This window comes from Orcinus orca, chromosome 10, assembly GCF_937001465.1.
Source record: "Orcinus orca chromosome 10, mOrcOrc1.1, whole genome shotgun sequence".
Classification (NCBI taxonomy): Eukaryota; Metazoa; Chordata; class Mammalia; order Artiodactyla; family Delphinidae; genus Orcinus; species Orcinus orca.
The window spans coordinates 43,196,837-43,219,853 of record NC_064568.1 but is presented as its reverse complement, the minus strand read 5'-3'; the positions used below and the strand labels follow the sequence as shown (position 1 = coordinate 43,219,853).

At 42.8% G+C, this 23,017-nt stretch overlaps 1 protein-coding gene across 1 annotated transcript; it reads right to left on the bottom strand.

The window, feature by feature from the left end:
• Positions 1 to 15,716: 15,716 nt before the first annotated feature.
• CCR8 (C-C motif chemokine receptor 8) lies at positions 15,717 to 17,436 on the bottom strand. Its single transcript, XM_004286853.4, is given in 2 exon segments — positions 15,717 to 16,364; positions 16,366 to 17,436. Coding segments are annotated over 2 exon segments (1,059 nt in total). The 5' UTR covers positions 17,298 to 17,436; the 3' UTR covers positions 15,717 to 16,237.
• Positions 17,437 to 23,017: the final 5,581 nt, after the last annotated feature.

The following is a 23,017-nucleotide window of genomic DNA, read 5'->3' as shown; positions in this document are numbered from 1 at the left end:
CCCCTCAGCTTCTTCATCTGTCAAGTTGGAGGTACCGACCTCCCAGGATTATAGTGAAGACTGAACAAAATAATGTGTGCGTGTTTCGCAAGAGACTAATCAAATACCAGGAATTATCATTTCAGTAGGGGCCCAATAATTATTTGTGGACTAAAGTAAATATTTACAGGCACGTGGGCTGCCTTTCTCTAAATCAAAGGCAGCCAAAAGTAGTTCATCATCATCCCATGTAGAATATCTTTATGTTGGAACACATAACCCATCTTCAAGCTTATCACCTTGTCCTTGGATGAAAAAGGAACATCTAACAAGTTTAGATTGGTCCTGAGAAAAGCAAAAGTAGAAACTCCTCTTTGCACTCAGGATTGCTACATGAGCCCTCATCTTCCATCGCAACACATGGAATAACCCCATGCCAGCTTACTCCTAACTTGAACCCAGGCAAGGAAACAGACCTCTTGAAGGTGATGGTCATGGTTCCTGTAAAGACTGCATTGGCACTGTTGTACAGCGTCATGAAAAACGTGTCTGTCATGGTCCCCAGTGCACCACCATGGATAACCTTGCAAGGGGCAGACGAGGGGAGAAAGGGAAAGAAAGAGTCACCCAGGACTCCACTCCGCACGGCGAGGTTCCAGTGAGGTGACATGCTGAAGGGTTCCCTGCAATCCAGAACAAGATTCTTGCATCTCTCAGGGTAGAGCAGAGACGTAAGAGCAAGGAAATGCAGGGGAAGCAAACAAGGCTGTCTGAAGCAACTTACACCTGCTTAGAAGAGAATAAATTAAAGCAGAAGAAACTCCCCACCCCACCACCAGCTCCAACCACAAAGTCTGATGAATCTTGTGTTCCCTCTTGGGTTGGTCTCAGGGGGAACTAGAAAGGTGCAGTGAAAACAGCATGGGCTTTGCAGGCAGAGAGAACTAACTCTAAATCTCACATTTCTAGCCATGTGACCTCAGTCAGAGAACCACTTGGGGCATCTGTTTCTTCATCCGTAAGATAGGAATATCTCCTAAGAATTTTTGTGGGCATTAAATTAAGACAGCCAAATCTCCATGTGCAGGGTCTGGCATATACTGGCCACTGAACAAGAATAGTTTTTCCCCCTTCTTATTTCCAATGTCCACTGCTTACTCCACTGCCATTTAGGAGGTTCAGGAAGTCCCTAACAGGGAGAGGCCACACCTCGGGTGGGTGACCGAGGGGCTGGCGGAGCCTCCCTACCCAGGGGGTCAGTAGAATAAAGCTGCAGTAAACAAGAACCTGCTGAAGGCAGCCATGGGCCCACCAACTGTCCTCTCAACCCCACCCCTCCCTGCTCTTTGACCAAGAAAAAGCCCATTTGAGCTACTGGCTGCGATGGCTCTCTGTGCCTCACTCAGGCAGCCCCTCCAGGAGGGGCTCAGGCTGGAGCAAGCAGATGCACTTCTTCTCCGAGGCACCATGGAAGATGATGTACTCAAAGCCAAGTTTCTTCATCTCTGTGATCCAGAAGAAGTGGCGGGTGTCTTCTACCATTTGGACTGGAGAGTAGAGTTGAGTCGGTGAGAAAGACGTCGGGCTGGAGTCTGACCCTTGGGACGGTGCGGTCTCCAGGGCAGAAAGCATCCAACCGGAGGAGGTCCTCAGGAAACCCACTGCCCTCAGCTTCCCATCCGCACCCCCCGGGATGGCCCCATAAACCTCTGAGGGAGACGAGCAGCTTCCAAGGAAGGGATGAGATCAGCAGTGTGAGGGACAGTGAGAGGTGAACTGCCTGTGAATTTGGGACACCAGTGCTCCTATCAACTGAATAATAAATACTAATCTGAATGCATTGATTGTGGCAGATCAAGGAATAGGCAGGCAAAAGTCCTTTCTGTAAATTAAGTATATATGTCCCCTCTCACTGCCACAGGTCTGAGATTTCAGAGAAATTTGTCTATACAGTATGACTTGAATTGGGGATAATTTAGAGGACGTAATTAGAGGTAAAGCCTCCAATATATAAAATCCAAGACTTGTCAAACACCTGCATTTTTACCAAGAATCTCAAAGCAGAATTTCGAATGACAGCTTAGGTATATAAAATTAGAAGACTTCGGCTGGCTCCTGTCTCTGCAATGCGGGATCCGGTCTTTGTTTTCCATCTGATGTCCTTCACTGGTTCAAGAGCTCAGCTCAAACTGACCACTAGAGGGAGCATGAGTCCAGTCCATAACAGGTTCTGGCTTCTGGCCTCAGGGGTCAGTAAGATACTGCCCCCTGGCTGCATCACTGAGCTTCCGACCCTGTGTGTACCAGGGTAAAGGCACTGGTCCTTAATCCCAGGCACCGCCTCTTCCCAATTCCTCACTGAGACTGCACCTGTCTGGTCTACAAGAGAGGATGGGGCTGGCAGGTATAAGGAGATGCCGGGGTGACTGCAGACACGGGTGGAGAGAGCACTGCCCCAGGGGTCAGGAATTCCTGATTCTAGTCCAGGCTCTGCCAAAAACTCACTTCATCACCTATCTAGGCCTCAGTTTTCTCTCTTGTAAAATGAGCAGGTTGAACAAGGTGGCCTCCATGTTCCTTTTCTGGCCTAATATTGTGTGAGTCTAGGATCACCATGCCCAGACTGCCTTGCACCTGACTCTCAGGCTAATGCAGCCCACACAGGAGGTGCTGGAACTGGGCTGGGGCACAGAGCTCCTCGAGGAAAATGCACACACATAAGCAAAGATTTGCCAACAGTCCTGCACTAACCAGAGCCCTGCTCCAGCCGAGGTTAAGTGCTCCTGATATAGGGATGTGAACTTACCAGGGATAGCTTTAGTGATCCTAGCTAAGTCTGCCTCTTTAAGGAACTGCAAAGAGTGCAAATAACCTGGAAGTCTCGTCCCCGTCCCATCCACCAACTTCTCCATGTGTTCATTGTACAGCCTCACCATGATGGGGCTCCAGCTGGCGTTGGGTAGGGAATAATCCTTTGTATTGGAATGGAGGTGGCTACTTGAGACCTGGAAAATCCAAAAGAGGTAGCTGACTATGCCTGATCCAATTCCAACTTGATTCATTCATTTATGCATGTATTTAATAGATGGGGCAGTTTTCACCAGGCAGAGCCTGTACAAATAAATGCCCAGAGATGAGAGAGAGCATGTTTCCAGAACTGTACAAGTGGAAAGGTCTAGTGGTAGGGAAGGGGGGCAAGGGAGGAGGTCAGAGAGAAAAACTAGGGCCCAAGCTGCCATGTTAAAGAATCTGGGCTTTATACAGAAGAGCTATAAGCAGGAGAATGAAATGGTCAGATTTCCTTGTTAGAAGGATTCCTACTTGCACATGGAAACCTGTAGTCTAGTCAAGCCTCAATGACATTGGGAGCCTGGTTGATAAACAATTCAAAGACACGGTCTTTTCCCGGCTGTTTCCCCCTCCTGCTCCCCCATGTCCTCCAGGATCTTCTCCCAACACAGTTCACCTTGGTTGACTCTCTGGTTTATTAGGCCTCTTTACTGTCCCATTACAGCTGGGGGCTCCACCAGAGACTCCCTTTTCCGGCAGACAGAGGAGAGGAGGACCAGGTCTAGGTGGCCAACCCTCCTCCCAGGGTTTTGGAAAATCCATCATATGGCAACGTTTTCTTGTACCTTCCACCTGGCTACTGTTCATATCAGCAGTGCCAAGCAGTCCTTCTCGCTCTTGTACAGTTTCTACATTTTTTCTGGCTTAGTTACTGGCTTACTCACAGTTCCCTGTATACGCTCTTACTTACCTACACAGATGGAGAAAGTACAGATTCTTATATTATTTATAGATAGACAGGCTTTTAAGGGGGGGAAAAGCCTAACAACACCTAGGAATGGTCCCCGATCCTTACTGCCCTCTTGCAGGGAGCTTTTTGCCAGCTAGTAGAGGGTAGAGTGGCATTTGAATTCTGTCTCCCTAACTTCTTCCCGTTAATACACTGCACTGAATGGTACTTGTCCTTTAACTGCTTTGAGCATCAGTTGTTAAATCTGTAAAATGAGAATAACACCACCTGCCCTGTATGTTGCTGTGAGGACTGCATGCAGTCATGATATTGGAATGTACCTGGCTCAGTACCTGGCCCAGAGCAAGCATTCTAAGATGTTAGTTTCATCTGAATCCAACAGGAAAAGTCTCTCCTTCTCAAGTTTGATTCCAAAGAATTCTTTCCTGGTACTGATCATATGAAGCCAAACCTGAACTCAAAATATTTTGGAATAAGTTTACTCATCTTATGAAATGATGAAAGGGGTGACATCCAATCGACGCTACTTTTGAGCATTTAATTTGCACACAATTCATTTTTTTATTGGGGTATAGCTGCTTTACAATGTTGTGTTACTTTCTGCTGTACAATGAAGTGAATCAGCTATATTTATACATATATTCCCTCCCTCTTGGAACTCCCTCCTACCCACCACCCCATCCCACCCATCTAGGTCACCACAGAGACCGAGCTGAGCTCCCTGTGCTATACAGCAGGTTCCCACTAGCTATCTGTTTTACACATGGCAGTGCACATACATCAGTCCCAATCTCCCAATTCATCCCCCCTTCCCTGCCCCATGTCCACACGTCCATTCTCTATGTCTGCGTCTCTATTCCTGCCCTGCAAATAGGTTCATCTGTACCATTTTTCTAGATTCCACATATATGCGTTAATATACGATAGTTCTGTTTCTCTGTCTGAATTACTTCACTCTGTATGACAGACTCTAGGTCCATCTACGTCTCTACAAATGACCCAATTTCATTCCTTTTTTTGGGCTGAGTAATATTCCATAGTGTATAAGTACCACATCTTCTTTATCCATTCATCTATCAATGGACATTTAGGTTGCTTCCATGTCCTGGCTATCGTAAATAGTGCTACAATGAACACTGGGGTGCATGTGTCTTTTTGAATTATGGTTTACTCAGGGTATATGCCCAGGAATGGGACTGCTGGATCACATGGTACCTCTATTTTTAGTTTTTTAAGGAACCTCCATACTGTTCTCCATAGTGGCTGTATCAATTTACATTCTTAGAGAACAAACTTATGGCTACCAGGGGGGAAGAGTGAGAGGAAGGGATAGTTATGGAGTTTGGTATCGACACGTACACACTACCATATTTAAAATGGATAACCAACAAGGATCTACTGTATAGCACAGGGAACTCTGTACAATGTTATGGGTAGCCTGGATGGGAGGGGAGTTTGGGGGAGAATGGATACATGTATATGTACGGCTGAGTTGCTTTGCTGTGCACCTGAAACTATCACAACATTGTTAATTGGCTATACTCCAATATAAAATAAAAAGTTTATTCAGTGGCTTGAAAAAAAATAAATTAAAAAAAGTTTACATTCCCACCAACAGTCCAAGAGGGTTTCCTTTTCTCCACACCCACTCCAGCATTTACTGTTTGTAGCTTTTTGATGATGGCCATTATGACCAGTGTGAGGTGAAACCTCATTGCAGTTTTAATCTGCATTTCTCTAATAATTAGTGATGTTGAGCATCTTTTTATGTGCCTCTTGCCCATCTGTAGGTCTTCTTTGGAGAAATGTCTACTTAGGTCCTCTGCCCATTGTTTGATTGGGTTGTTTGTTTTTTTGATATTGAGCTGCATGAGCTGTTTGTATATTTTGGAGATTAATCCCTAGTCAGTTGCTTTGTTTGCAAATACTTTCTCCCATTCTGAGGGTTGTCTTTTCATCTCATTTATGGTTTTCTTTGCTGTGCAAAAGCTTTTAAGTTTCATTGGGTCCCATTTGTTTATTTTTGTTTTTATTTTCATTATGCTAGGAGGTGGGTCAAAAAAGAACTTACTGTGATTTATGTCAAAGAGTGTTTTTCCTATTTTTTCCTCTAAGAGTTTTGTAGTGTCCAGTCTTACATTTAGGTCTTTAATCCATTTTGAGTTTATTTTTGTGTATGGTGTTAAGGAGTGTTCTAATTTCATTCTTTTACATGTAGCTCTCCAGTTTTCCCAGCACCACTTACTGAAGAGACTGTCTTTTCTCCATTGTATATTCTTGGCTCCTCTGTCATAGATTAGGTGACCTTAGGTGTGTGGGTTCATCTCTGGGCTTTCTGTTCTGTTCCATTGATCTATATTTCTGTTTTTGTGCCAGTACCATACTGTCTTGATTACTGTAGCTTTGTAGTATAGTCTCAACTCTCAGAGTCTGATTCCCCAAGCTCCGTTTTTCTTTCTCAAGGGTGCTGTAGCTGTTCAGGTTCTTTTGTGTTTCCATAAAAATTGTAAAATTTTTTGTTCTAATTCTGTGAAAAATGCCACTGAAAATTTGATAGGGATTGCATTGTATCTGTAGATTGCTTTGGGTAGTATAGTCATTTTCACAATATTGATTCTTCCAATCCAAGAACATGGTATATCTCTCCATCTCTTTCTGTCATCTTTGATTTCTTTCATCAGTGTCTTATAGTTTTCTGAGTACAGGTCTTTTGCCTCCTTAGGTAGGTTTATTCCTAGGTATTTTATGCTTTATGTTGTAATGGTAGATGGGATTGTTTCCTTAATTTCCCTTTCTGATCTTTCATTGTTAGTGTATAGGAATGCAAGAGATTTCTGTGCATTAATTTTGTATCCTGCAACTTTACCAAATTCATTGATTAGCTCTAGTAGTTTTCTGGTGGCTACTTTAGAATTTTCCACATGTAGTATCATGTCATCTGCAAACAGTGACAATTTTACTTCTTCTTTTCCAATTTGGATTCATTTTATTTCTTTTTCTTCTCTGACTGCCGTGGCTAGAACTTCCAAAACTCTGTTGAATGAGAGTGGAGAGAGTGGACATCCTTGTCCTGTTCCTGATTTTAGAGGAAATGCTTTCAGTTTTTCACCATTGAGAATGATGTTTGCTGTGGGTTTGTCATATATGGCCTTTATTAAGTCAAGGTAGGTTCACTCTATGCCCAATTTCTGGAGAGTTTTTTTTTTATCATAATTGGGTGTCTAATTTTGTCAAAAGCTTTTTCTGCATCTATTGAGATGATCACATGGCTTTTATTCTTCAATTTGTTAATATGGTGTATCAGACTGATTGATTTGCGTATACTGAAGAATTCTTGCATCCCTGGGATAAATCCCAATTGATCATGATGTATGATCCTTTTAATGTGTTGTTGGATTCTGTTTGCTTGTATTTTGTTGAGGATTTTTGTATCTATGTTCATCAGTGATATTGGCCTGTAGTTTTCTTTCTTTGTGACATCTTTGTCTGGTTTAGGTATCAGGGTGATGGTGGCCTCGTAGAATGAGCTTGGGAGTGTTCCTTCCTATGCAATTTTTTTGAAGTTTGAGAAGGATGGGTGTTAGCTCTTCTCTAAATATTTGATAGAATTCACCTCTGAAGCCATCTGGCCCTGGACTTTTGTTTGTTGAAAGATTTTTAATTGCAGTTTCAATTTCATTATTTATGCTTGGTCTGTTTATATTTTCTATTTCTTCCCGGTTCAGTCTTGGAAGGTTGTATGTTTCTAAGAATTTGTCCATTTCTTCCATGTTGTCCATTTTATTGGCGTAGAGTTGCTTGTAGTAGTCTCTTAGGATCCTTGGTATTTCTGTGGTGTCAGTTGTAATTTCTCCTTTTTCATTTCTAATTTTATTGATTTGAATCCTCTCCCTTTTTTTCTTGATGAGCCTGGCTAAAGTATTATCAATTTTGTTTATTTTCTTGAAGAACCAGCTTTTAGTTTCATTGATTTTTTTGCTGTTGTTTTCTTCTCTTCTATTTCATTTATTTCTGCTCTGATCTTTATGATTTCTTTCCTTCTACTAACTTTGGGTTTTGTTTGTTCTTCTTTCTGTGGTTGCTTTAGGTGTAAGGTTAGGTTGTTTATTTGAGATTTTTCTTGTTTCTTGAGGTAGGATTGAATTGCTATATACTTCCCTCATAGGACTGCTTTTGCTGCATCCCATAGGTTTTGGGTCTTTGTGTTTTCAGTGTCATTTGTTTCTATGTATTTTTTGATTTCCTCTTTTATTTTCTCAATGATCTCTTGGTTATTTAGTAGTGTATTGTTTAGCCTCCATGTGTTTGTGTTTTTTTACAGTTTTTTTTCCCTGTAATTGATTTCTAAACTCTTAGCACTGTTTTCAGAAAAGATGCTTGATAGAATTTCAATTTTCTTAAATTTAAGATGGCTTGATTTGTGACCTAAGATGTGATCTATCCTGGAGAATGTTCTGTGTGCACTTGAGAAGAAAGTGCATTCTGCTGCTTACAGATGGAATGTCCTATAAATATCAATTAAATCTATCGTTCTGTGTGTCATTTAAAGCTTGTGTTTCCTTATTAATTTTCTGTCCTGATGATCTGTCCATTGGTGTAAGTGGGGTGGTAAAGCCCCCACCATTTTTCTGTTACTGTCGATTTCCCCTTTTATAGCTGTTAGCATTTGCCTTATGTATTGAGGTGCTCCTATGTTGGGTGCATAAATATTTATAATTGTTATATCTTCTTGGATTGATCCCTTGATCATTACATAGTGTCCTTCCTTGTCTCTTGTAATAGTCTTTATTTTAAAGTCTATTTTATCTGACATGAGTATTGCTACTATAGCTTTCTTTTGATTTCCATCTGTATGGGATATCTTTTTCCATCCCCTCACTTTCAGTCTGTATGTGTCGCTAGGTCTGAAGTGGGTCTCTTGTAGACAGTATATATATGGGTCTGTTTTTGTATCAATTCAGCCAGTCTGTGTCTTTTGGTTGAAGCATTTAATACATTTACATTTAAGGTAATTTTGATATGTATGTTCCCATTCCCATTTTCTTTATTGTTTTGGGTTTGTTTTTGTAGGTCTTTTTCTTCTTCTGCTCTTGTGTTTCCTGCCTAGAGAAGTTCCTTTAACATTTGTTGTAAAGCTAGTTTGGTGGTGCTGAATCCTCTTAGCTTTTGCTTGCTATAAAGCTTTTGATTTCTCTGTTGAATCTGAATGAGATCCTTGCTGGGTAGAGTAATCTTGGTTATAGTTTTTTCACTTTCATCACTTTAAATATGTCCTGCCACTCCCTTCTGGCCTGCAGAGTTTCTGCTGAAAAATCAGCTGATAAACTTATGAGGATTCCTTTTTATGTTATTTTTTGCTTTTCCCTTGCTCCTTTTAATATTTTTTCTTTGAATTTAGTTTTTGTTAGTTTGATTAATATGTGTCTCAGAGTGTTGCTCCTTGGTTTTATCCTGTATGGGAGTCTCTGTGCTTCCTGGACATGGGTGGCTATTTCCTTTCCCATGTTAGGGAAGTTTTCGACTATAATCTCTTCAAATATTTTCTCAGACCCTCTCTCTTTCTCTTCTTTTCTTGGGATCCCTATAATTCGAATGTTGGTGCATTTATTTTTTCCCAGAGGTCTCTGAGACTGTCCTCAATTCTTTTCATTCTTTTTTCTTTATTCTGCTCCTCAGCAGCTATTTCCACCATTCTATCTTCCAGCTCACTTATTCGTTTTTCTGCCTCAGTTATTGTGCTATTGATTCCTTCTAGAGTATTTTTCATTTCAGTTGTGTTGTTCATCTCTGTTTGTTTGTTCTTTAGTTCTTCTACGTCTTTGTTAAACATTTCTTGTATTTTCTCGATCCATGCCTCCATTCTATTTCTGATATTCTGGATCATCTTTACTATCATTACTCTGCATTCTTTTTCATGTAGGTTGCCTATTTCCTCTTCATTTATTTGGTCTTGTAGGCTTTTACCTTGCTCCTTCATCTGTAACATATTTTTTTTGGCATCTCATTTTTTTTGATGGGTGGGGCTGTGTTCCTGTCTTGCTGATTGTTTGGCCTGAGGCATCCAGCACTGGAGTTTGCAGGCAGCTGGGTGGAGCTGAGTCTTTGTGCCAAGATAAGGATCTCTGGGAGACCTCACACTGATTAATATTCCCTGGGACCTGAAGTTCTCTGTTAGTCCAGCAGCTTGGACTCAGCACTCCCACCACAGGAGCTCACGCCCAACCCCTGGCCTGGGATCCAAGACCCCACAAGCCATGTGGCACAGCAAAAACAAACAAAAACATAAAACAAACAGAAAAGAGCAGAACAGTAACAAAGAATAAAAAATTAAATAAAATTAGAAAAATGAAAAATATATTAGAAATAAATAAAAGTGAAACAACAACAAAACAAAACAGAACCAGAACAACAGAAAGAAAAAAGAAAATAAAGAAAATGAAAAATTTTTTAAATTAAAAAATAAAAAATTCCCTGGTGCCTTCTCTATCAGTGTCCTTGCCCCCACAGTGAGCTACAGCATACCCCCGCCTCCCCAGTAGGCTTCCAAGACCTCTAGGTAGATCTCTGGACCCACTGTGCCAGCCCCAGCTCTGCATGTGTTCCTCTCACCAGCGTCTGTTCCTGGAGCTGGCCCAGAGCACACATGCCCATGCAGGTCAGCTGGGGCACAGGCCTCCACAGGCTCACCCGCAGGGGCTGGCACAGCCAGAGAAGGCCTTGGAGGAGGCGGCACTTGACCTACCTGTACACGCATGGCCAGAGGAAGCCCTGTCAGGGGCAGCCCCGCTGGGGCCGGCACAGCTGGAAGAGGTGTTGGTAGGGGTGGGGGTGGCTGGGGGGGCAGGAGGGTCAGGCTTGGGACCTGCCCAGCCGGAGGGGGCCCCAGGGGGTGGGGATTCAGGCCTGGGACCCCAGAAGGCTCACCAGGGCCTGAGTGGGTGGGGGAGAGGCTGGCTACATTCCCCTCCAATCCCCTGATCCCCCTAAGGTCCCTCTCTATCCCCGCTGATCCCTTCGCCGTGAGTGGCCCCTCCGAGTGTGGGACCCTCTCCCCTTCCCCAGCCCCCCACAGGGTACTGTCACACCTCCACCTTTCTTTCCTCTTTCCTTCCCTCCCACATCCTACCTGGTCATGCAGGGATTCCTCCCATCCCCTTAGGTGTCCGAGGACCACTCTCAGTGCCTAGTAGGTGCCCTAGTTGTGAGGAGACGCGAACTCCATGTCCTCCTATTCCACCATCTTGACTCTGTTCCACAATTCACTTTTTTAAAAATTTAAGGTCTTCATTGTATTTATTACTTTTTCCATTCAGCACCGTTAAGATCTACCCACGACCTGAGTATTTTGTAACTTCCTGTGATCTCCTTTTGAACTGAAGACTTAAAAAGTGAATATTATTTGGTTCCAAAGCTTGTGCTTTTTAAAACTGTATATTTTTTTACATCTTTATTGGAGTATAAATGCCTTACAATGGTGTGTTAGTTTCTGCTTTATAACAAAGTGAATCAGCTGTACATATACATATATCCCCAAATCTCCTCCCTCTTGCCACAATTCACTTTTAATTATGCCCCTTTTTTTTTGGTCCAGAAAATGCTACATTAAGCTGTCATCACTGCTCTCCCTTGAGTTGCCACTAATCAGATTCTCTTTCCCGGATTCTGCTTGTTCTGGGGAATCAGTAACCCAACTTTCCCACATGGGAAATGTTCAGCAGGGTCAGTAAGACTGGAGGAGCCTCCAGATGTTGTCTCTAAGTTTCCAGTTTGAGGGTCCACCCCTCAATATAGGACGAAATGGCCAAGTGGAATGAGCATCTTCTAAGAATCAGGAGTCCTGGCTCTAAGGCTCTGCTGTGGCCTTGGGAAGGCCATCTTGTATCTCCAGGCCTCAGATTTCTCATCTGTCAATGGAGTCTAGGGTTCCTTCCACCTCCCTCAATCTGGGACTCTCTGACCACACTCACAGCTCACCTGTACACGACGTGGGTACACACGGTGATGTGTGCGGGCTGGCATCCAGTCTGACTTGAGCATCCGGGGCTGGCCAGCCAGGGCTGGGAGAAGGGGTACTGCCTGTCGGTGCCTCACCAGCCACCTGAGACCTCTCTGCAGCATGATGTCCAGCTGAGATGTGCCAACTGAACCTCCTTACAAAGGCAAGCCTTCCTCCTGGTAGATGAGCACTGGCCTGAGGCTCAGACTCAGCCAATCAGAGCCTGTGTTGGTCCCCTGAGGGGCAGAGAGAGGATGGCAGCCAGGGCATCCCAAGTCCCTCTCCCACTGCCAGGCAAAGCAGTGGGGAGCAGAACTAGAAGGGACATCGGTAATCACAGGTTAGTAAGTTACAAATGCATTTGATTTCAGGAGCTGCCAGATGAATTTTTGTTTGTGTGAACCACGTGCCTGGAACAATTGAATCAATCTCAGAATGTTTTGCAATCTAGGGTCACCAGGGTCACAAACAATGACCAGGAACCAGAGTGGATAACCTCAGTCTCTGCGTGTGAGGACAGATGGCCCTGATACCTCACCCCAGTTCTTAACTGTGTCTTGTTTCAGGAACCAGTTCATTTCTTCATCCAACAAATATTAATTAAGCACATATTGTGTGCCAGAGACTGTTCCAGACTTTAGGGATGCAGCAGTGAATAAAACAGATAAAGTCGATGACCTCATGGGGCTTATATCCTAGTTGGTAATAACAAGTAACATTAATTGTTGTGCTTTCTGTACCCAGGCACTGTTCTGTTTCTCTGTTTTACCGCCTTTTTAAAAAAAAAATTTATTTATTTTATTTTTTGGCTGCGTTGGATCTTTATTGCTGTGTATGGGCTTTCTCCAGTTGCGGAGAGCGGGGGCTACTCTTCATTGCGGTGTGCGGGCTTCTCATTGCGGTGGCTTCTCTTGTCGTGGAGCACGGGCTCTAGGCACTCAGGCTCAGTAGTTGTGGCACGGGCTTAGTTGCTCTGCAGCAGGTGGGATCTTCCCAGACCAGGGCTTGAACCCATGTCCCCTGCATTGGGAGGCGGATTCTTAACCACTGCGCCACCAGGGAAGCCCTGTTTTATCGCTTTTAATACTTATGCTATCTCATAAATAGTCCAAATTAAAATTTCACCAATTGTTCCTAAACCATCCTTCAGAGCATTTTCCCCTCGATCCAGAATCCAATTTAAGATCATATATTTCTTTAATCTCGAACAGTTTTTCAGCCTTTCCTTGACAGACACATTCTTAACATACCAAGCACATATACCAGATACACACAGGAATGGTCTCCCATTCTTTCAATCTTGCTGTAGGAGACTCTTGTTACTGCCAGCTAGTGAACGGTAGGTGGCGTTAGACACAGCGCATAACCCTGTATAACCAACCGTCTCACAGAAATCAGAGGTATGCATTATTACTATCTGCATTTTACATGTAGGGAAACTGAAGCACAGAACAGTTAAAGTAAGGTGTCCAAAGTTGCACAGCTAGTAGAAGGCTATGTGCTGTGTATTTTTATTATAGTAATAATAATTAACCTTTTATGTGTACAAAGATGTTTACAGGTTACAGGTGGGACATCAGGCATTCCTACGGAGAAGGCAAGACAGAAAGCACCATCATCACCATCTTCAACCTCATCTTATACATGACTGTCTTGACACGCAGAGAGGTTACTTCAGGCTGGTTTGTAAGTGAGGAGCAGGGTCCAGAACAGGAATTCTGAGGCATCCCCTGCAATGTCCTATCAGGAAAGGCCAGCATGGTTCAAGATCCAGAGATACATCCCACTTCACAAGTGTTGGCCACTCCAAATGGTCTTTGCTGGGTTGGAGAGAGAAAAATCCTGGCAGGCAACAGTCCAGGAGCACGTAGGGGAGACCCCTCCCCAATTCACACCCCGATCATCGAGCTGGTCCAGTCTGGTGGTGCCCTAGGTGGAGGCCCCTCCGAGGGGCTGGCTGAACTCAGAGTCGTGGCCTGCAGAACTCAGCCTACTCCAGGCCAGGCAGCGGGGCAGCCCAGCTGAGGAGCACAGGGCACGTGTGAGAAGACAGTGCACTTGCAAGAGGTAGGGGGGAGCTCCGTGGCTTTGGAGACATCATGCTCTGGGATTCTGATTTGGCAGCCTCTTAGGTTAACAATAATCATCCTAAAGGGCTCTTTGTAGATTAATGAGAAAATTCCAGTTAAGTGCTCAGCTCAGAGTAGGTGCCCAAAAATGTGAATGTCCCTCTGTTCCCTTCCCCATATCCCTCCTGACCTCATCATTTCATCTTTTTAATAGTAATCTCTAGATGAAACACATATGGATTATTCTTTGTTTGGTGAATTATTTCCAGCAAATGTTCCATTTCAGGTTGACTCCCCTGCCACTCAGGATGTATCAGGACAAGTCAGGATGAACTCAAGTAAACACTTTTAATATTTAATAAAACCATCTATTATCAGAAAGGTAATTTGCTATTGCTTTGAGAAAGTAAACTCCAATGCACTTCAGACCTAGGGTTTAACGGCATTTTGCTTTTGCCGTTTAAGATTATTTATATATGTTTCCTCCATTAGTAGAGCTACGTGAGGGCCAATTATAATGCCTTTTATAAAATTCAAAACATGTTTTTCATGTATTATAATTATTTTCTCCTATATCATCTCACCTGCAAGTATATCTGTCAAAATACTTAAAAATTGGTTCACGCTCTTAAATGAACTTGCTGTGGCTTGATCTTGGTATCTATTACGTGGACAGGATAGCTGCCATCATGCATGTGGCTTGAGCAGAGTCATCTAAATCTGACTCAACATAGCCCAGTAGTCAGCTGATTATTTGTTTCAAATATATAAATCCTTTTGCATACAGCTAATGGCAAAGAGTAGAGGTCTGTCTTAGCAAGGAACACACAAAGCCACCGGGCTGACTTTGGTGTCAGGAATTCCTTTTAAGAAACAGATGGGGCACTTTCCTGGTGGCACAGAGGTTAAGAATCCACCTGCCAATGCAGGAGACACGGGTTTGAGCCCTGGTCCGGGAAGATCCCACATGCCGTGGAGCAACTAAGCCCGTGCGCTACAACTACTGAGCCTGCACGCTAGAGCCCATGAGCCACAACTACTGAGCCCGCTCGCCTAGAGCCTGTGCTCTGCAACAAGAGAAGCCACTGCAATGAGAAGCCTGCGCACCACAACAAAGAGTAGCCCCCACTCGCCGCAACTAGAGAAAGCCTGTGTGCAGCAACGAAGACCCAACACAGCCAAAAATAAATAAATAAATAATTTTTTTTAAAAAAGAAAAAGAAACAGAGGGGAATACAACTGAAACTAACACAACATTGTAAATCAACTATACTCCAATAAAATTTTTTTTAAAAAAAGGCTACACACAGCATGATTCTATCTGACCTCATCATTTCAACCCAGCAAGTATCAAGGCCATCACTGTGCCAGCATGAAAAATATAATAGTTGAAATAAGGAGCACATTATATACATATATATATATACATATATATATATCTACACACACATATATATAATAGCTGAAATGAGAGCATAATAGATGGAATATAGCTAAAACATGAATTAGAAAATCGGAAGAGCAAATTAAAGAACTCTTTAAAAAACAGAAAATATAAAATAAAGCTACAAGATATGGACACGAAAAGTATTAACACTCAGTTAACTAGAGCTCAGGGAGAAAAAGACACACACACAAATTGAGAGGAAGAACCATTTGAATAAATCGTGGAGATCAATCTCCCAGGATTGAAGGGAGGCCAGAGTGGCTGGACCAGCACAAGTAAAGAGAAAAGGGAGACAATCTTTGCGGGGTATTACAGGCCCTGTTGAAGAGTTGTCGGGTTGGTTGGTTGGTTTTGTTGTGTGTGGGGGAGGGGGATTTGCATTTTTTTATTACGTTTTAATTGACGTATAATACAATCCACCCTTTGTTTTGGGGCCAAACCTGGCCAGGACATTATAAGAAAGAAAAATTACAAGACAAGATCTCTCATGAACACAGATACGAAAATCCCAAGAGAATCCAATTATTTATTAAAATGATCATAACCATGAGGTCATTTTTTCCAGGGAAAATACAGGTTGATTTAAAATAAGAAAATCAATCAATATAGTTCACCAAATTAACAGAATAATGGAGGAAAACTACATGATCACTTCAGTAGATAAGGAAAAAGCATTTGATAAAATTTAAGTTGGTATTTGATAAAGATACTCCAAAAACCAAGGGAAAAAAATCCCTAGAGCTAACATTACAATTCATAGTGAAATATATAGACTCTTTTCAGAAAATAGTAACAAAGTTTTTGAAAGTTGAGAAGATTAATTTGCAATAGTAGGAATTCCTTGAATATCATGAAATAAGTCTTGTGTCTGTAGCCAAATTTCTAAGAGTCTCCCTTCACATAGTCTCAGACTCCAGTGTGAATCATTTTTGTCTCCTGAAAGAAGACGGGTGATGGAGGCAGAGGGCTGCTCTAAGGCACCTGCCTCACAAAATGTAGTCTATACTGGAGGAATGGGAGGGGTGCTGATAGGAGGATGACCTTTCCCAGGTCTCCCTAGAGATTTGTCTCCCTATGTAGAGGAAGATGTGGCTGCAACTTTTCTGAAATATTTGAGAGGTGTTTCTTGAACTTCTCACCCATGAACGCATAGATAATAGGGTTCACACAGCAGTGGGTGAAGGAAATGGTTTCTGTGACATGAGTGGCATAGATCAACCGCTGGCTCATGACACATCCATCCAAGATGTGCATGTTGTGCAGGGAAGTAAGGAAAAGTACTACATTGAATGGGACCCAGAAGAGTAAAGAGACAACCACCACAACGAGCACGAGCTTGGTGGCCTTGGTCTTGTTGTGGCTCTGGCAACTCTTCAGCTGGTGCAGGATGCTAATGTAGCAGAACATAAGGATGGTGAATGGGATCAACAGGCCTAAGATATTCATTTCAAAGTGGATGAAGATCTTCCACTTCAGCGTCTCTTGATTGTAATACAAATAACACTGTAGAACACCATCATCAGAGGCCTCTTGGTAAAATACTAGTAATGGGCTGGTGGCCACAAAGGCAATCAGCCACATTGCCAGACTCAGGGCTGTGCCCATTCTGGTCGTCCTCACTTTCATGGCGTATACAGCACGGACAACTGCCAGGTACCTGTCCACACTCATGAGGGTGACAAAGAACATGCTGCTAAAGAAGCCAATGTAATAAAAGCCAGAGACCACCTTGCACATTACAGTCCCAAACACCCACTGGTCCAGCTGATAGTGGGTCTGAAAGGGGAAGGAGAAGACAAAAAGCAAGTCAGACAGGGCCAAGTTCAAGAGGTATATGTCTGTGATGCTCTTCAGCTTCTTGCAGGTGACAAGGACCAGGATGACCAGGCTGTTTCCCAGAAGACCAAATACAAACAGGAGGCAGTAAAAGATGGCAAGAAGCAACTTGCTATCTCTTTGGATAAGTTCCCCATTGCAGGGGCTTGAGATGATATCAGGATAGTAGTAGTCAGTTATTGTCACATTGGGCTCAAGTGTATAATCCATCAAGGCAGGAAGACTTGGCCACAGAGGCACCTAAGAGAGATTCATTTAACAATATTTTTATTTAAAAGTATGGATTGAATTGTGCCTCTCGCCCCTCCCAAGTTCATGTGTTGAAGCTCTAAAGCCCTGTTATGGTCTAACTGTGTCCTTCCAAAATTTGTATGTTGAAACCCTACCCCCATTGTGACGGAATTAGGAGGTGGAGCCTTTGCAAAGTGATTGGATTAGGTGAGGTCATAAGGGTGGAGCCCTCATGAATGGGATGAGTGCCCTTATAAGAATCACAGAAGAGCTTGCTTCCTCTCTCTGCTCTAGGGTTTGTGAGGATACAATGGGAATTTGGCAGTTTGCAATCTGGAAGAGGGCTCTCACCAGAACCTGACTGTTCTGGTACCTTGATCTTGGACTTCCCAGACTCTAGAACTGTGAGAAATAAATTTGTTGTTTGTCAGCCACCCAGTCTATGGTATTCTGTTATAGGAGCCCAAACTGACCAAGACACTCCCAATGTCACTATATTTGGAGACAGGCCATTAAGGAGGTAATTTAGGTTAAATGAGATCATCAGATGGGGCCCTAATCCAATCGGACTGGTGTCCTTGTAAGATGAGGACAAAGTGTGAAGGCAGCCCAAGAAGCTCTCACCAGAAATCCAATTTGTTAGCACCTTGCTCTTGGACTTCTAGCCTCCAGAACTGTGAGAAAATAAATCCCTGTCATTTAAGCCACCCAGCCTGTGACATTTTGTGATGGCAGCTTAAACAGACTAATACAGGGGCTACATGGGACCTCTCTGCCTTTTCTACCCAAATTTGTAAATTTTCTGTAAACTTCTCTAAAAAGTACAGCCTATTAGCACTTTTTAAAAGCTGAAAACTGCCTGGGCTGACTAATACAGAGGGGTTGTGTGGGATAAGAAAAGCCAAAATTTGCAAAGAAAACTTAAATACCTATAGTTCTACCCCTCAGAATTAGCAACTGCTAGCATACTGCCATATTTGCTTTTGATTCTTTTCCTTTTCCTCCCTTCCTTCCTTTTGCAATGGAGATAAAGTGAAAGGAAGACTCAACATTTAAAACATGATCATTCTCTTATATTCAGGAAAGACGCATATGCCCTTTTTGGCCAGCTGCAGCAATGGCGAAGTTCAGCCGCTTTTCATGTGCTTCAATGGCGACTCGAATCAACCTCTTGAAATCCCTTTCCTGCAATTCTGCCTTGTTTTCAAGCCCCTTTCGATGACTTTCCTCAAGACATTTTTCGATGATAGGTATCATTTACAACACTGCAGCTTTGTGAATTGCAGTACCCCTGACCTCCATTTTTTAACTTGCTTTTGTAGGAACTGGCCCCAAAACAGCAGGATTGCTGCAAGCCCTAATCTGATTCCAGGGGCAAGCTGAGCCTTTGGTCAATTCGTCTTCCTGATTGGAAATTAGAGTGACATGTACCTGTCCAAACACCTAGGGCTTGTTTCTCATTGGTTCCCCCCCTTCCCCTTCATCCTCTGGACAAATTCCAAGCTGTTCAAAACAGGATGTTGAAGGTGCGCATTCCCTAAGTGAGGAGATTGTTAGGAAAGAGGCCGGTGGGGAGAATGCGAGCAGCAGGAAATGAGATGAGGCAACTTTTCCACACTTCTCCTGTTCAGACGATGTACCATCCTCTGGGTTTCCCATGCTTGCTTCAGCGGTAGGATGGTTCCCCTGCACCTGGAGTTTTGGGACCCATGGAATGGGGGGCAGGCAGTATTACTCTTAAGTGGCTACATTTGTTGACCCATCCTCACCAATTCTCTCAGCCCCACCAGTGTCCAGCCTTAGGTCTCATCCAGCTGTGGTTTTAGTGTGGTCAATCCTGGTTGCATCACACCCCCTGAATGTATTTTGTAAGTATTTATCTGTCTCTCACTGTGTTTGATTTTTTTTTAAAATTTTCTTTATAATGGGGTATAGCTGATTTTCAGTGCTCTGTTTCTTGCTGCTGTACATCCACTTGATTCACTTACAGAGAGACATTAATAAATTCGTTTTCAGAAAACAAACAAACAAAAACATGATCATTCTCCTCAAACTGATATTTATATTCAAGGCAATTTCAACCTAGACTTACTATTTTTCCGAGGCATTTGATTATTGAACATTCAGACATCCCTATCCACTATGCCACATTTCTATAATTTGAAATGCCAAGCAAGTTAGCTATTTAAAAAATATTAATTTCACTATGTGCGCAAAATAGATTTTAAAACAGTTTCTGAAGAACGGAGGTGGGTCTTTTTTTTTATGTGGCCAGCAACTTTCAAAACAACAGTCTCCCCTCCTACATCTTCCTCCCTGCTTGTCTTTTACAGTTATTTTTAAAAACAATTTCCATTTCATGGTCCTTCTCTTCTGCTCTCCTAAGATCCTGGACTATGAGGAGGTCTTCAACTCATTTTCTTCCCCAGATCCTTCCTACTGACGCCCACTCCACACTTCCCCCGTGCTCTTTTATCATTAAAATCTGTGGAAAGTATTAGCAAGCTCTACCATTTATCACAGTGGACCAGGAATTTTAGATGCATCACCTCATTTATTCCTCTTGAATCCCTATGAAGCAGGCACTAATATCTCCTTTCTATTCCTGCAGTTACGATTATACCGAATCTCAGCTTCTGTCCAGTGCCTGAGGTTACACAGAGGGTGAGAGATTAGAGCCAGGACTCAAAAACCACATCTGTCTACTCCAATCCTTGTTCTTTTCCATATTTCTCTATTTCGTGTGTTTAAAGAAAAAAAAAAAAGAGTAAAAAGCTCTTACCTTTTAGAATCTAGACCACCTGACTTCCAAGTTCTAGATTAGTTTGTAGCAGAGTAAACTTGGACTTGTTTTTCAAACTGAGTTTCAGGTTCCCCTCTGTGGAAGGGGGCTAAGAACGCTTTTCAGGGGTTGGTGGGACGTGCCTGAGGTCATTGAAGTTAGCATCTAGTTAGGGATGAACGTTTGCTTGCCAGCTTTGTTCCTTGAGAATAATACCCACATGTCTTCCCGTTATCTCACAGATGCACTGTATGCAGCAAATGGACAGATTCCTCCCCAGATGCCTGGTGACAGGAGGGATCTTTTCTTATCCACCTTCCCACTCTTGGATGGGCTTTGACACCCTCCTAGCATCCTGCAGAGAAAAATGGCATGGCTTTCTTTCCTCCACCAGAGCCATGGACAGCTATTAAGACATATGCAGGGTTTGTAAACTCTGGGGATATGCAAAGAAAAAAAAAGTCACCTCTTGTGCCAGATTTCTGAAGTCATGGTGTTCCCTTTGCCTGCCCCCAGGGACATAAAACTGTTCCTGCTTCGTACATCCTTCTTCCCCAAGGATGCTTAGTAATACATACCTTAATTAGAGCCTTCTTTCCAGAGGTTTTCAGTGTTGCTAATTCCCTTTTCTCAGAGTCTGCACTGTCATGTGTTCTGCTCAGACGAGAACAGCTCCTCTGCAGGTATCTTATCTGTGGTGAGTGGCAGAATAGGGGTGGGTCTACTATCGCACCCTGCAGTGATTTAAAAAGTTTAAAAAAATGATCTCATATAGAGAACAAACTAGCGGTTACCAATGGGGAGAGGCAAGTGGGGAGGGGCAATGGAGGGGTAGGGAATTAAGAGGTATGAACTATTAGGTATAAAATAAACTACAAGGATATCATGTACACATGGAGAATACAGCCAATATTTTATAATAACTATAAATGGTGTCTAACTTTTAAAAATTGTGTATCACTATAGTGTACACCTGTGATATGTAATATTGTACATCAACTATACTTCTTTTTTTAAAAAAAATGCTTAAAAATCATATATAGTGACAGCACACACAAAAAACTAAAAATTAAAAAATAGATCTCACCAAAGAACACATACAGATGGCAAATTAGCATGTGATAAAACATTATTGCACTAGGGAATTGTAAATTAAAGCAACAGTGAGTTACTGCCACACACTTGTGATGTGGAAGAATGGCTAAAATCAAAACACCAAATGCTGGAGAGGGAGAAGATTAAGAGGAGCTCTCATTTATTGCTCATGGAAATGCGAACTGGTATAATCACTTTGGAAGACAGTTTGGTAATTTTTTATAAAGCTAGAATAGGCTTACCATATAATCCAGTAATCATGCTCCTGATTTTTACCCAAATGAGTTGAAAACATATCCACACAAAAACCTGAGCATGAATATTTATAGCATCTTTATTTATAATTGTCAAAAATTGGAATTAACCAAGATGCCCTTCAATAGATGAATGGATAAACAAACTGTGGTAATGTATATAATGGCATGTTATTCAGTGATTTTAGAAAACCAGCTATCAAGACACAAATAGAAGTCTTAAGTGTATATTGTTAAGTGAAAGAAGCCTGTATGAAAAGGCTACATGCCATATGACTCCAACGATAGGACATTTTGGAAAAGGCAAAACGATTGAGACAGTAAATGATCAGTGGTTGTCTGGGGTTCAGGGGCAGGGGGATGATTCTTCCAATCCAAGAGCACGAGATATCGTTCCATTTCTTTGAATCATCTTCAATTTCCTTCATCAATGTTTTATAGTTTTCAGAGTATACGTCTTTCACCTTCTTGGTTAAAGTTTATTCCTAGGTGTTTGGGGTTTTTTTTGTGGTACGCGGGCCTCTCACTGCTGTGGCCTCTCCCGTTGCGGAGCACAGGCTCCAGACGTGCAGGCTCAGTGGCCATGGCTCACGGGCCCAGCCGCTCCGCGGCATGTGGGATCTTCCCGGACCGGGGCACGAACCCATGTCCCCTGCATTGGCTGGCGGACTCTCAACCACTGCGCCACCAGGAAAGCTCCTTTCCTAGGTGTTTTTTTAATGCAATTTTAAATGGTAATTTTTTAAACTTTCTCTTTCTGATATTTCATTTTTCGTGTGTAGAAACGCAACAGATTCTTCCTTACGGTGGCGAGAAGAGGTGTTTCAGGAACAGAATTGTGAAGTGATGAACACATGGTTTATTTCTGCTGGTTGAGACCAGGCCAGTGGGATAAGTTCGGTCATCTGCATGGAAGAGAGTCTCTTGCCTCAATATCGAGAGGCAAGAACCTAACTGGGCCTGACAAAACCAGACCAGCTTGGTTAACTTACACAAAGGTCTACAGCCACAAACACCTTTACTGTGGGGTTCAGGCTGTCCCAGGAAGGCAACAGAGAAAGGGGGCCCATCCCTCTGGCTTTTGTGGTCCAACAGATAACAAGTGACAAACTCTCCCCACCTGCCAATCATAGGTGCTCATCACCCTCCAATGAGGAGCAGGAAGTGAGGAGAGAGGTGGAACCAGAGCTGTCCTTTCCAATACTGCTCCCCCTCCTGGAGAGATGTGGAAGTTCCTCGTGGAAACACAGGGCGCGAGGTAAGAATTCTCACATGCGGATGACGCCCATCACTGTTACACTTCAACTTCTTTCTTTAGATGCAATTTAGAATGCTTATGTACTCCTGTATGCCTTGTTTCATGACCTCTACATCCAATCTCTTTTGTCTGCAATCTCATCTCATAGAAATATCTGCTGGTGCCTGAGTTCATATCTAGGTAACTCCCCTCACCCACATCATTTACATGCTGATGCAGTTTGGGGAAAACCTCAGATCTTTTATGAGTTTTGTATGTGATAAGCAAAGATCAATGGTTCACAGAAAGTGAGACTCAGGGCCCACAGATA